Source organism: Triturus cristatus, chromosome 3_1, assembly GCF_964204655.1.
Source record: "Triturus cristatus chromosome 3_1, aTriCri1.1, whole genome shotgun sequence".
NCBI lineage: Eukaryota > Metazoa > Chordata > Amphibia > Caudata > Salamandridae > Triturus > Triturus cristatus.
In genome coordinates, this window is record NC_140583.1 from 447,907,078 (window position 1) to 447,921,768 (window position 14,691).

The following is a 14,691-nucleotide window of genomic DNA, read 5'->3' on the forward strand; positions in this document are numbered from 1 at the left end:
TCTCTTCAGCCTCCATTTCCGAAAGTCACTGGAAAACATTGCTGGTGTGAAATCTGCGTTACCAACAATTGGTGAGGAAGGGGAAGATAGTAAGGTCATCTCTACGTGGGATGCAGTCTCAAACTCCGAGCATGGCACTTGTTACTGGGGAGACATAAAGGAGTCAGTCTCTTGAACTTTTAGAAAACCAAGATACCTCCCCTGGGGTCTGGCAGCCATGTTCTGGTCTGTATAGCACCATTAGTTGTATTTTCTTGTTTCCAACATTCAATCAAGTATCACTAATGGCAAGCTTGGGAGTAGCCTAGTAAATGGGGAACCCCATCCCTCCATCCCTTGGGTGCATCATGCAGGTCTTTGCAGAATGTCTCTTTACAAATATGAGTCATGCAAACTGCCTGTTGTTGTAGAATATCTTCCATTTTCAGGGGGAGAAGCATGATCTCAAAGATATGTAGATGCGTGGCAAGAATGTCATCTTTAGAGGCATGGCTTACGCGGCAGAGATGGCGGCCACACTTTAACAAGTCTTCGAATCCTTTAACTGGCAATCCTACATATGATCCTGCTCCCCACACACCATCTGATTCCACCATGGCGCTGAAGCAGCTGCCTGCACCGCCACGATCCTGATGAGCCGCCTCTGTGCTGCAACTGGAAACAGTATTGCCAGATTTTGAGGCCCATCCCAAGCCCAAAGCTGCAAAAGAATAATCCCACATTCAGCCCAATGCAGAGCAATGTCAGCCCAAAAACCAGCCCAAAGTCGCAACTCTCAAATTATGCTGAAATAGTCATCAGAAACCACTTTAAGGATGAATCTAAATTCTATTCATTATACAGATAGTGGGAGAGGGTTAACTGGGCACCTGTGTTAATGCTACTCATTTTCAAGACCCTTCCCCGCTGTGACTTTGCAACTTGTAACAGGTACTGCTAAAGTTACAGTAGTAGAAAACACTGAGATTAAGAAAGGCAGCAATAGGATTATGTGCTAATTACTGCTCCCTCTAATTTGTATTTTAAGCAACCCCCAAAGATAATGCCCGGTAACCCCTGTTTACCCCATGGCCCTCAAACCCCCCTCCCTCCTTCCCAAATGGAGATGACAACCTTCCCTTCTATTTCATCCACAGCATACATGTCAACATTAGGAAACAAATAAGAGGTAGACTCAGAGTCAAAGCCAGGGTAAAATAATTACCGCTTTAACTTGTATTTTGGTTGGGGGGGGGGGGAACATTAGGAGCTAATTACTTGCCAGGAAAACTATTGGGTGGCACGTGAAACCTACTTGAAAAAAACATCCTTGAGGGTGGGGAGGTGGCTCCCTGAGATGCAAAAACTACAAGGATTCGAGGCTTGCGACCTGATCGGAATATCCAAGGTGGGGGACTTCCTTGAGTGGGGAGACATCATGCCGTTCTCCTCACTTCAAAGAGAGTTTGGGATGAGCTCTAACCAGTTCTTGAAATACTCAAAAATACGACATGCATGGAGGGCAGAGGGTCTGCCCGGTGAGGGTATTCTGGAATATGCCCTTTAGAAGGACGGCTCCTGACTGAAGACATAGGAAGGGGAGCAATTTCTCTAACGTGCAAAACTCTTAACACCATGTCTGATAACCTATGAGGAAGATTGGAAGAAGTGGGAGTGCTTAAGGACATTGACTGGGAGGCAGCTGTAGTGCACCCACCTGAGGGACCAATTAAGGTCCGACTGCGATTAGTTTAATTCAAAATATTACATGGAGTGTACTATGATAGACGCCACCTGAATGCAGTGGGGAGGGCACAGATCTCATACTGATTAAAGATGTAGGAGAGAAGAGGGTACCTTCTTCCATACAATTTGGAGTTGCCCCCTAATTCAGAGCTACTTATATTACTGGGGAACTCGGCAGAGTGCTCTCGACCGAACTTCCATTGGACCCTAAATTCCTTATCCTGGGGTCCCTAATGAAATTGACTTACCACGTGCTCAACTACTGCTTTGCCGCCCTGGCCTTATAGTAGCAAAAAGCGATATTGCGGAGTGAGAAAATGCCCAACTATACAAGAATGGAAACGGGATAATGGACATGTATATGATGGCCAAAAAAACTGCTTATGCCTCAAAGAAAATTTCTCAAGGTGTGGGGTAAATAGCTGCATTATTACTCCTTGGAGATCTATGAGCACAGCGGTGAGAAAGACTGATATGCCGTGAAAGGAAGGGGAACGTTGAAATACCGTATTTCACACAAACTGGAGTGCAGAGATCTGTAAAAGACTAGATGCAGACTGTCTGGTGTCCTGAGAGGGGTTGTTGGATGGAGGGGGATGACAGTTTACAGATCAAATTATTTCATGCTACCACTGGAATTGGTTTCCAGCTCTGTTGCAACATGTATGCATCATCTACTTTTGCTCAGTTTTCAAAGTAAAAATATATATTAAAAAAAAAAGAATGACATTTTTAGTGCGGTTATTTGTCCCACCGAAGAGAGTGCATGATTTTTCCAGGCTGCCAAGGAGGATTTCGTCTCGTGCAATAAAAGTTCAAAGGTCATTTTAGGAAAGGATAGGCAATTTGGTGTCTACTCAATTCCCAAGTATATCTGGAATTTTTTTAACCTGTAGAAAGGTATGCTAATGTTTGTTTTCTTTAGGTTGAGCCAATGCAAAGTTGATGTTTTATTTCAGTTTTCATCTGCAGAATGAATACACTGAAGCGCTACAGATTAACACTGTAGTTAATTTAAAACTAAATTGATATATTTATTTTTGGAAGTCCAATTAAATTATAAGGTCTGAACAGGCCGTAATCAGTTTATTAAAGGTCCCATCTGTGACAGGCTATCTTTAAACAGATCCTGGGCTGAGTTAGACAGTTATCCCTCTTGTTCAGCCCCCACAAGGGAGCACTCATGATCACCTGTAACCGGTGCAGTGCCTCTTATCCCCAACTGTGCAGCAGCGGACCTTATTTTGAAAGGAGAGAACTCGTTTTTAGCACTCAAGTGTATTTCAGCAGAGCCTACAGTGAATGGAGTGAAACTTGCAGCAGAGATAAAAAAAAACACACAGATGGTTCAAAATCAAAAATCTAGGTGGAACGGCTAAGCAGATCCGAACCCAATTCCTCCTCCTGCAGAGGTTACAGACCCAGCCTAATTAGCTCAGTGGCATCTGATCAATGTGCTAGGACTCTTCTCCCTAGCCTGAATCCCTGACTGTTTCTGCGGACCAAGGCCCTACTTCCAATAAAATGGAAGTTGCCTTGTTGTCTTCTTTATCAAGAGTCCTGTCTAAAGGACGAGCCTAGGCCATATATTTGTGTGTGATCTAACTTGGCAGGTGATTTAGAAAATCATGAAACATGATTCTAAACATACTATTTTCTCTGCTGAAAAATCCTAGTGGTATGAACACTACCAATGACACTCTGAAATACATAAACAATAAATGTGGTAGATGTGTACAAGGGTTTTCATTGCATCAGGTCGCCAGTCACACTATATTTGAATCATTAAACATACTTAAAAATACACCTGAGGTTGTATGTGACAAAATGTAAAATAAGATGAACACTTCATCGCTATCATCATGTTATTCTACAGTGCGAATAAGTCTTGACTAATTTCCTGATCAATTTACCTTATGAACATACACTACCAGACCTATTATCAATGTAAGTCCTGCTTGTTTACCATTAACAGTCCTGGGGAAGGCATTCTGTAGCACTTGTTTTAGATGTTCCTTTTTGCTAAGCCATCCTTGAACACTTTGCAATATTCATTATTAGATCTTATGATAAACCCGACAGTACAAATACAATGGGCTTGCAACAAAATGAATCCTGTGTAAGAGTTTTAAGTATGTGGGAAGCCACAATTTAATAGACATGATTACCCAAGGACATATAATTAATTTTAAAACTGCATTCATGCTTTTGTTTGATCTCTCTGTGTTTTAGGGAGGAACAACAGTAAAACCGTGGCTTTAGAGGCATTAGGCTTAACCAGGCTTATTATTCACCTGTGCCTGGATTGTGATAAACATGTCTGAAATAGTCTTGAAGAAGATAGAGTTCAATGTAGGATCTACTCTTCTTTGTTCTTAATACCTATGGTCAAGGGGGTCAATGAGTTTACGTATTCTTGCATTGAAAATTGTAATGTCTTTTCCCAAGGTTTATCGGCAAAAACTATGAAAATATTCAAAATGGGGACAGCCAGATAAATCTTTTAGAGTATGGAAACCCAAATCCATTTCTGAAAATAATTTGAGCTGTTTACGGGCTGCTTATAAATAAGGCCATCTTTAAATCTCAATTGTTCATGCTAGTCAACCTCATTCATTAGCTGTTAGCTTCTCTAAATATCAGCCAGGCTAAATTAGTCATCAGCCTCTCAACCATTGAAGTCTCCAAATTTAGTCAAACTAAATGGGGAAAGCAATTGTTCAGAGTATGTGGATCCGCTTGGTGGCATACCCATCCTCTTTTCTTGAAAAGAGTACAGAATTTGCTTTAGTTAAAAAAGCCCTAAAAACCTGGCTGTTCAATCAATCTATTTTGATGTGCAGTATATTTCTCTTTCTGGAGTGTAGTCTCACTTAACGGATTGTGGTACAGCTCTAAAGGACCTTATTCTGGTGTGTTAGTTGCGCTCTAAAACAGACAGCTACATGAGCATAGCATCTGTTGTTCAAGAAGGTATAAAACCATCCGAGAACAACTTGCCACCTCTTTCTTAGCTAAAAGGATTTTGTGTCTGTGGTAGCAAATGCAGCAGACATTTTTAATATTGTGATCATGGCTGCCTCATTGTCATCCAGCTTTCCGGAGAGCCAAAACTTTTGTTTATTTTAGTTGAAAACTTGCTTGTAAATTGACACAATGCACATTGATCTGCAAATGGCCTTGCAGCTATGAAGTAGCCCCATTATTAAGATTGTGTAATGGAAATGTTTTACATTCTTTCGATTCTTGGGATGAAGAGAACCTTTTTTAACTATGGGTTGTCTTGGTTTATTTTAAGCCTCTTTGATAGAAAATAAGTGATTATAGGTACTGTTCCAGTCCATGATTATCGATGAAGGGCATGACTGTCCTACGCAGTTAGTGATATACATATTTCTAATAATAATCATGACTTCATCTTGCAGAAGGTTCTTAAAGTCAGATAGTGAAATGGTCTTAAACCGGATGTGGTGCAGCTTCCGACTCAGGAGCTGTGGATTCGGGTTCAAGTCTCTGCGTTGGCTCAACATCTTGTGTTTCTGGGCAAATCACCTAATCTCCCCGTGCCTATGGACAGTGCCTGGATACCCTCACTGGTGATAAGCCACACCCTATCAATCATCAAATTTATTTTATAGTTTTTTTAAATTGGTGTTGTTAACAGGCAGGAGAGTTAACAAGCGGATATGAGCTTAAATTCCACTCTTGTAAACTGTGCCCTGCTTAATTAGTTAATTGTTTCCCTGAACGTGTGAATGATCCTCTGGATGCAAAGCATTGGATTGACACAGCGGAGTACTTTCAGGAACCGGTGCTCCTAATGCAGTACTTCAATATTTGAACAGCTGATTAGAAAAACTCTACATTTTTCTATGCCTACTATCTGCTAATATAAGTTATTTATATCCTGTGAGTGAATTTCCCATACCCTGCTGCATTTTTCGGTCCATCCTCCCAGGGACTCTAGGATCCTGTGCTTGATTGTCTCCAACCCAACATCGCAGCTGGGTTGGAGAGCGCTCAGTGCACCTGACGGTTTGGCCGGCCTGAGACACCCGGCTAGACTGTCATGCGCACTGATAACAGTGCAACCACTCCCTATGTGATGTGGCATGTTATCTTCCTGGGCCTGGCCACGCCCCCAAGACTCCGGGAAACAAAGTAAAGTGATAATAAACCCAGGTTTATTGTTGTTTCTTTTTTTTTTTTTTTTTTGCTGCTGGAAGGGGGTTGGCATTCCTCTGCCATAGGGGAGGAGCCACCCCTTCTTAGAACTTCTTCTGATGGATTCTTTTGCCAACAGTATTGGCTTTTCCACATCTTGATTTTGATAGTCTTCATTTTCAATGAGTACAAGTTATGTGTTGTCATGGAGTTAATATACATTTTACAAAATGTTAGTAGCGCAGTTTCCTCAATAGTTGGTAAGTGTGCATTGCTGCAGACCTATACGGTGGCACAGAAGACCGTCAACGGTCCCCTTGAAGTAATCTGACATTGAATCATTGGACTAGTCGTACCCCTGTTTAAAAGATGTATGTTTCTGCCATATTTCAGAAGAACACCCTTCTTATGTCCTCTCCACACTTTCCCTTGAGGCACCCATCTTACATTTCACCACTAAAGAGCTTGTGCAAATGTTGGCTGTCCACTGCTTGTGGAGTAACATTTGCTTCCAAAGGCCATTGTAATATAAGGACTTTCTGATCTATAGCAGTGTGAGAAAACTCTACCTTCATTCTTTGTGGAGTTTTTCAAGGCCTCCAATGGATCTTCTAACTAAAGTTTAAAGTGCCCAGCTAAAACCATTGCTCCACCCTCAGACGAGAACATGAGAGGAAGAGGCCAGCTCTCCCCTGTGAATGGTGATGAGGTGAGAGAGGACCATTCTGAAAGACGTGGGTTCAGCCTGGCACTGGGACATACGCAGGGATAGGTGATGGGTAACATCCCCAAAGGCAGTTGTGACTGTGGTTCTGTAGTAGGGGATCTCTGTTTATAGTCATAATCTAGTGAATAGTCCCGCCCATGTGCGTGGACCCCGGAGCAATAAAAATAATCTCTAAAAGGTGACAAATCATGCAGACCTGCATACACCTTTAAGAGAGAATTTAATTTAAAGACAGATAATGCAGCCTATACCCACAGGCTACACTGTCCAGTACTTCAACTAGAATTCCACCAACATCCACAAACAGCACTGCCTGTCTAGTTTTTCTCCACATAGGAAAAAACCCTGCCTCTACCAGCAAAAGCCTCTGGAATGATCGAGAGGAAGGAGTGGACAGACAAGCCCCATAGGCTGCCATTATGTGGCTTGGAACAGGATACTGTGCCTTTAAGAAAACTTTTCAGTTTTCCAGAACTTTCCCCAGTATCCCAGAATGCCCAGCAGGTCCCATTTACTTTCAGTTCTTTTTTCCGGCTCCTGCTAGCAGGACCCTGGAGCATTGAGCTCTCCCCTTTTCAAGGGTTTAATTGAGATTTTGGCAATTTTTGTCACTTTTTCTTGTGTTTAGTAGCTGGTACTGTCAACATGCCTGGCTTGTTCGTCAAGTGCCCGGAATGTGGGCGAAAGAAGGCTAAAACTGATCCACACGAGGTGTGCATTGGTTGCCTTCCCCAGTCCCACGTGCCTGAAAGCTGTACCATCTGCCACTCGTTCTCAGCCAGGACCCTGAGGGACAGAATGAAAATCAGGCTTCAAGTTCTGGAGGAACGAAGACTGAAGGCACCAGGTGGGTCTGGAGGGGCTGATTTGGCCCATACTGAGGCCTCTGGGAGGCTCCCCAGGGGCAGGAAGACCAGTAAGCGCTCCCACTCCCCGTCGACGTCGAGGGCGTCGACGGCGACGTCGAGGAGGATGACCACCGTCTGTTCGCCGTCCCCCCAGGGCTCTGGGGAGAAGCGGCGTCGACGATCGCCGTCGAGGGACCTGCATAGGCCGCCGTCGACTACATCGGCGTCGTCGGTGACGACGCCGTCGTCGGCTCCATCCAGCGGTCGTCGTCGAGATGGGACCCGGCGTCAGCATTCGCCGTCGAGGGATCGCAGCTCGCCGTCGATGAAGAGGAGAAGGAGATCGACGTCGAGACGCTTGAGGTCGCCATCAAGGCGAAGGTCACCGTCGAGGCGAAGGTCGCCGTCGAGGCGAAGATCGACGCCGAGGAGAAGATCGGCGTCGAGGCGAAGATCGACGCCGAGGAGAAGATCGGCGCCGAGGCACAGGTCGCCGTCGAGGCACAGGTCGCCGTCGAGGCACAGGTCGCCGTCGAGGCACAGGTCGCCGTCGAGACACAGGTCGCCGTCGAGGCACAGATCGACGTCGAGGAGAAGATCGACGTCGAGGAGAAGATCGACGTCGAGGAGAAGATCGACGTCGAGGAAGAGAGAGTCACCGGGATCGGTGTACTCGGTGGTGTATACGCCTCCTCGGATGCCTCCGTCGCCGCCTCCTCTCCCGCCTCCGCCGCATCCGCCTCCACCACCTCCGCCTCCACCACCTCCACCACCACCTCCACCACCACCTCCACAAACTCCTCCACCACCGCCACCTCCACCACCGCCACCTCGGCCGCGGACGCTGCCTCCGCCGCCCCAGCCTCTGTCGCTGCCACGCACCCCTGTGGGACCGCCGCCGGTTCCCCCGCGGTCGGTTTCCCTTCCACGGTACCCGACTCCGCCGCAGGGGACCCCGAAGCCACGACGCCCACGGTCGCCTGGACCAGCGAGACCGGCGGACAGGCCGAAGCCGAAGAGGTCGCGCTCCCGCTCGCACAGGAGGAGAAGATCACGGAGCCGTGGACGGTCCTCGTCGGACTCAAGACGACGCCGTAGGAGGTATAGGTCCAGGTCGCGCACGCGCTCCTCGGACAGAGACCTTTCCCCGACGCTGTCGGACTCCCCGGGGACGAGGGTGTCTCCGGTGGACGACTTGGTCTCGTTCCAAGAGGTGCTGTTGCGAGGGGCTGCAAAGTTGGGTATCACGGTGACGGTTCCAACACCCACGACGTCCGTGATATTCGAGACGCTTCATAAAAAACACCTGTCTCGCCCCCTACTGCCTCTTGTACCAGGACTGGTGGAACCCGCCTTGGAGCTGTTCCTCACTCCCGCGACGACGAAGGCCGCTCCTTCCAGGCTCATGAAAAAGTACAGGGCCCCGGAGTCGGATCCGTCATTTTTGAGAGTGGACCCGAAGCCGGATTCGGTGATCGTGACGGCGGCAAGAAAACAACATGCGACCGCCCCGTCCTCCACGGTTCCACCCGACAAAGAAAGCCGCTGGCTGGATTCTGCGGGCAGGAAGGTGTGTGGTACCGCCGCCACCACCATGAAGGCGGCGAGTGCAGGGGCTTTGTTGGGCCGTTACGACCGGGCCCTGTGGGAGTCCCTGCAGCAATATGCAGACCTCCTGCCTCGGGACAAGAAGGAGGACTTCTTGGAGACGGTGCGCGAAGGCATGCTGGTGTCGAACCAAATGATCAGCGCAGCGGCGGACGTATCTTTATTGGCCGCCCACGCCTACTGTCATGGCGTCCACCAGCGGCGCCATTCGTGGTTGCGCCTGACGTCCCTCAAGCCAGAGGCGCAGCAAAGAGTGGCCAACCTGCCCTTCTCGGGGGAAACCCTGTTCGGGAAGCATGCGGACGATGAGATGGCCCGCATGAAGGCTGAGGCGGAAACCGTGACGGCCGCCGGGTTGGAGAAGGCCAAGAAAAAGAAGCGCCCGTTCCAAAGGAGGTTCGGGTCGTCGGGCAGAGGGCGTGGGCAGGGCTCGGGACAGCAGCAGCCACAACAGCAGCAGTTCCGCAAGCCCTTCCAGAAGCGCCAGATGGGTAGAGGAGGCCAGCAGGCTACTACCACAACCAAGGGCCCGGCCGGGTCTCGGCCCTGAGCGGTTACTTCCCCCTCAACCGTTACCCACTCCAGTGGGGGGAAGCATTCAATTTTTTCCGGCAGAGTGGAGAAAAATTACTCAGGACAAGTGGGTGCTGAATATTGTTTGCAATGGATACAGTCTTCGGTTTATCAGCCCGCCTCCAACGATTCCGCCGGTCAGCTCTCGATTCCAGCTGAGAGAGCTCCAGGCGGAGGCAGACATCTTGTTGAGAAAAAAGGCGGTAGAAGAGGTACCTCTGTCTCAAAGGGGAAGAGGTCTGTACTCTCGGTTCTTCCTCGTTCGCGAGAAGGACAAGAACGAGTTCAGGCCCATTCTGGATTTGCGGCAGGCAAACAAATGGATTCGCAGAGAGAAGTTCCGCATGCTTTCGTTGCACCAGATTTACCCTCAGCTGCAACGGGGAGACTGGCTCTGTGCCATAGATCTACAGGATGCGTACTTCCATGTGCCCATAGCGAGGAAGCACAGGAAGTTCCTGCGATTCCAAGTCGGCGCCAATCATTATCAGTACACAGTACTGCCATTCGGGCTAAAATCTGCGCCCAGGACCTTTTCGAAGTGCATGGCGGTGGTGGCGGCACACCTGCGGAGGAACAAGGTGTTTGTCTACCCGTATCTGGACGATTGGCTGATCAAGGCATCATCCTTCGCGAAAGCGCAAGAACACTTCCGATGGACGTGCGAGCTCTTGCACAAGCTGGGGTTACACGTCAACATGTCCAATTCGGTCACAACTCCGGTCCAGTGCATACAGTACCTGGGGGCCTCCATCGATACGCGGTCAGCAAGCGTGTCTCCTTCGGAGGAGAGACGGTTATCACTCCTTTGGAAGGCTCAGGACCTCAGGACTGCTCCATCGACGACAGTGAGGAAGGTGTCTTCTCTACTGGGATCGATGGCCTCCTGTATCTTCCTCACGCCTCACGCTCGGTTACACATGAGACCACTGCAGGAGTGTTTGGAGGATCAGTGGGATCAAAGGACAGGCTCTTGGGACGACAAGATACGTCTGTCGCTGCATGCTCTTCAGTCTCTGAAGTGGTGGTGTCCGGCGGAAAACCTCCTCAAGGGGGTTCCTTTCCACAAGGACATTCCCACGACGAGTGTCGTGACGGATGCGTCTCTCCAGGGCTGGAGAGCGCATTCCGGGGACTTGCAGATTCAGGGAAAGTGGTCTGCTCTGGAATCGACGTACCACATCAATTTCCTGGAACTCAGATCTGTCTTCCTGGCACTGAAGGCCTTCCTTCCGTCCTTCCAGACCAACTCGCTGCTGATACAGACGGACAATACAACCACGATGTAAAATCTCAACAAGCAGGGGGGGTCGAGATCGTGCACTCTATCGCAGGAGGCGCAGGCGATCTGGCGCTGGCTGCTGGCCAGAGGACTGACGATTACGGCCACGCATCTGCCAGGAGTGCAGAATGCTCAGGCGGACGCCTTGAGCAGGCTGATTCAGGAAAACCACGAATGGGTCATAAACGACGAAGTACTAGGAGAAGTCTTCGCAAGGTGGGGGACTCCAGACATAGATCTGTTCGCCACCGCCGAAAACAGCAAATGCCGAGACTTCGCATCCAGGTACTACCAGCGGGGGACGCTGGGGAATGCGCTATGGATCGATTGGTCGAACAGCTTTCTGTACGCTTTTCCACCCATTCCCCTGATTCCGGCGGTGCTCATCAAGTTGTCCCAGTCCAGGGCGCGGATGATCCTGATCGCCCCGGAGTGGCCCAGGCAGTGGTGGTTCACGGACCTTCTTCACCGGTCTCTCCTTCCTCACATGCGGTTGCCGTGCAGGCCGGACCTTCTCACGAAGTTCCGGGGGCGGATGGTGCACCCCAACCTCTCGTCTTTGAGTTTGGCGGCATGGCTCCTGAAATAGTGCAATATGGCCATCTGAATCTACCAGACGATTGTATGGACATTCTGAAGGAGTCTAAGCGCCCTTCCACTAGAACATCCTATGCTTACAAGTGGAAGAGGTTCTGTATCTGGTGTAAGTCCAAGAACTTTGATCCGACAACATGTAAGGAAGATGTCATCCTTCCATACCTTTTACATCTGGCGCAGTCTGGCCTTAATTTCCATTCCATTAAGGTTCATCTGGCTGCTTTGACTGCTTACAGGAAATGCCCTTCACAGACTTCCTTCTTTCAGATCCCTGTGGTCAAGGATTTTTTGGAAGGCTTGAAGAAAGTGTTTCCTCCCGTCAGACTTCCCTCGCCTTCCTGGGACTTGAATGTGGTGCTGTCCAGACTGATGAGGGAGCCTTTTGAACCCATTCACAAGGCTTCATTGCAGCACCTATCCTGGAAGGCGGCGTTCCTAGTGGCCATTACATCGGCCCGCAGGGTGAGTGAACTTCAGGCATTATGTTGTCAAGAACCTTATACTGTATTTCATGCTGCTAAGGTTGTGATGCGTACTCACCCTAAATTTCTTCCTAAGGTTATCTCTGATTTTCATGTCAACCAGACCATAACTTTACCTACGTTTTTTCAGAATCCCTCTTCGCCAGCGGAAAGGTCTCTCCATTCCCTGGATGTTCGGAGGGTGTTGAAATTTTATCTGGATAAGACCAAGGATATTCGTAGGTCTGACCAATTGTTTGTTAATTATGGCTCAGTCAGGACTGGTCTTGCGACCTCTAAGCAGTACATTTCTCGGTGGATTGTGTCCTGCATACAATTGTGTTATCAAAAGGCTAATAAGACCTTAGGGGGTAAACCTAAGGCTCATTCCACCAGGGGCAAAGCTGCCACGACGGCTTTGCTGCGTAATGTTCCGATTGCGGAAATCTGCAAGGCGGCCACTTGGAAGTCGGTCCATACCTTTGCTGCGCATTACTGTCTGGACACGGATGCCAGGGCAGATGCTCAGGTTGGGCAGGCTTCGCTGCGAAATTTGTTCGCACAGTAGTGGTAGTGTCTTGTGTGCTCTCCGCCGCCTTTGTTGTGTGGGGATGGGCTTGCCATTCTATTCACTAGATTATGACTATACACAGAGATCCCCTACTACAGAAGGAGTAGTTTCTTTTCTGTAACTCCAGTTCTGTAGTAGGGGTATCTCTGTTATAGTCATAAGCGCCCGCCCTCCTCCCCGGTGGAGAGATACTTATTCATATGTAGAATGCTACAGGTCTGGCGTGCTACGCCTTCAAAAAGAACTGAAAGTAAATGGGACCTGCTGGGCATTCTGGGATACTGGGGAAAGTTCTGGAAAACTGGAAAGTTTTCTTAAAGGCACAGTATCCTGTTCCAAGCCACATAATGGCAGCCTATGGGGCTTGTCTGTCCACTCCTTCCTCTCTATCATTCCAGAGGCTTTTGCTGGTAGAGGCAGGGTTTTTTCCTATGTGGAGAAAAACTAGACAGGCAGTGCTGTTTGTGGATGTTGGTGGAATTCTAGTTGAAGTACTGGACAGTGTAGCCTGTGGGTATAGGCTGCATTATCTGTCTTTAAATTAAATTCTCTCTTAAAGGTGTATGCAGGTCTGCATGATTTGTCACCTTTTAGAGATTATTTTTATTGCTCCGGGGTCCACGTACATGGGCGGGACTATTCACTAGATTATGACTATAACAGAGATACCCCTACTACAGAACTGGAGTTACAGAAAAGAAACTACTCCTTAATGCAGATGGTGGGGTGCGGGCAAAGTGCCCTGGAGGTCTGGCACCAGAGCTGTGGAAAGAGATGAAAGCTATGAGTGGCTACCTGTTTTATGGATCCCTTTCCTGTCCCCTGTACCCTAAGGCTTCCAGACCAAGCATGGCTGGTATGTTTCCCTGACAGGGGAAGCGGATAAGGGCTTACCCTCTTCGGTCTCCGACCACACACAGTACAGCAGAGGGGTGAGTGACGTATGCATGCACGTATCTTGGTTGTTGCTGAGCCTCTAGTGCCCCTTCTTTGTCCCATACGCCAGCAGGAGCTGGTGGGCGTCTGTGCTCAGCACACAGAGGATTCCTGCTTTTGTGCAGGAGGGGGAAGGCTGAGCGCCAACTGCAGTGTGCCTAGCTGAGAGCTGTTTCTGGTCCACCCTGCTGGGACAGAGGTGGATGCAGTCTTTAGTATGTTAGTTCTTGAAGGTTTTACTTTTTAAACTAATATTATTTTCACACTTTCTGCGCAGGATGAACTAAGCGCCCACTGTGAAACGCGAGACACAAGAGCATTGGCAACACTTTCTGAGCTGCAGCAGAAATCTCTGCCAGGTAACACTGAGAAAAGTTGGAAGACTCGCTTTTATGTTTTCATTTGAATGAAGATAGCGCAAATGTGTTTTTTTTAAATGTACACATTTTGAGATCCTACCTGCGGATATACACTGTGACCAGCTATTCAGTAACCGATGCAACACAGATGTGACATAAAGCGTTTTGACCTCGAATTTTAAAGACGGGGGTTCTAGTTCTAATCTAAATATGGGAATACAATGTTCACACAAGCCCTGCCCAGCTTTCAAATATTTATGATGTGTAGTGCATTAAATTGTGGAATGTATATTCACTGTAGTGTGTGGTCATTGTATTGTTCATTTATTATTAATCGTGACCACCAACATGCTGCATCGTTCTTCTTAACATATGCTTCGTATCTGCAGAAATGTTTATTCCATAGAAACGTTTGATGTAACACAGCAGACGAGGGAGTCTTTCATGACGACTTTACCTTGCAGCAGTACGGAGGGCATGAGGAAAATATGTGTGCAAATGTTATTCACAAATGCTGCGCAGTACAAACAGCCTCCTTTTACATTGAATGCAACATTACTAAACCAGAGTAGGCCTCGACCCCCCCTCTGTCCTCCGGCTTTGTGATGTGTCCGTGTCTGATGCAGCCTCTCATCAGTTCCATTTCAGGAGACCTTGGGGGGGGGGGGAAGTGTGAGCTTCATGTTAGCAAAGGACAAAAGACACACATGAATATTATTCTTATTGTTTATAAAATCAATAGACAGATATTGACTATATAAACGCACATCTCAGGAAAGTTCACAACAAATATAAACAAAACTTAAAAATCAATTATCATTACAGCGTTCCCTGTTTAAA

The 14,691-nt window shown here is 48.0% G+C and overlaps 1 protein-coding gene across 4 annotated transcripts in view; it reads left to right on the forward strand.

Moving 5' to 3' along the window:
* The window catches only part of LOC146860386 (transient receptor potential cation channel subfamily M member 7-like), a 1,286,036-nt gene that overhangs the window by 1,029,746 nt on the left and 241,599 nt on the right, over nucleotides 1-14,691 (forward strand). For all 4 annotated transcript variants that reach the window (XM_085644245.1, XM_085644247.1, XM_085644246.1 and 1 more), the window contains one exon: nucleotides 13,770-13,851. In XM_085644245.1, coding sequence (XP_085500371.1) covers nucleotides 13,770-13,851 — 82 coding nt within the window. The remainder of the gene's footprint in view (nucleotides 1-13,769; nucleotides 13,852-14,691) is intronic.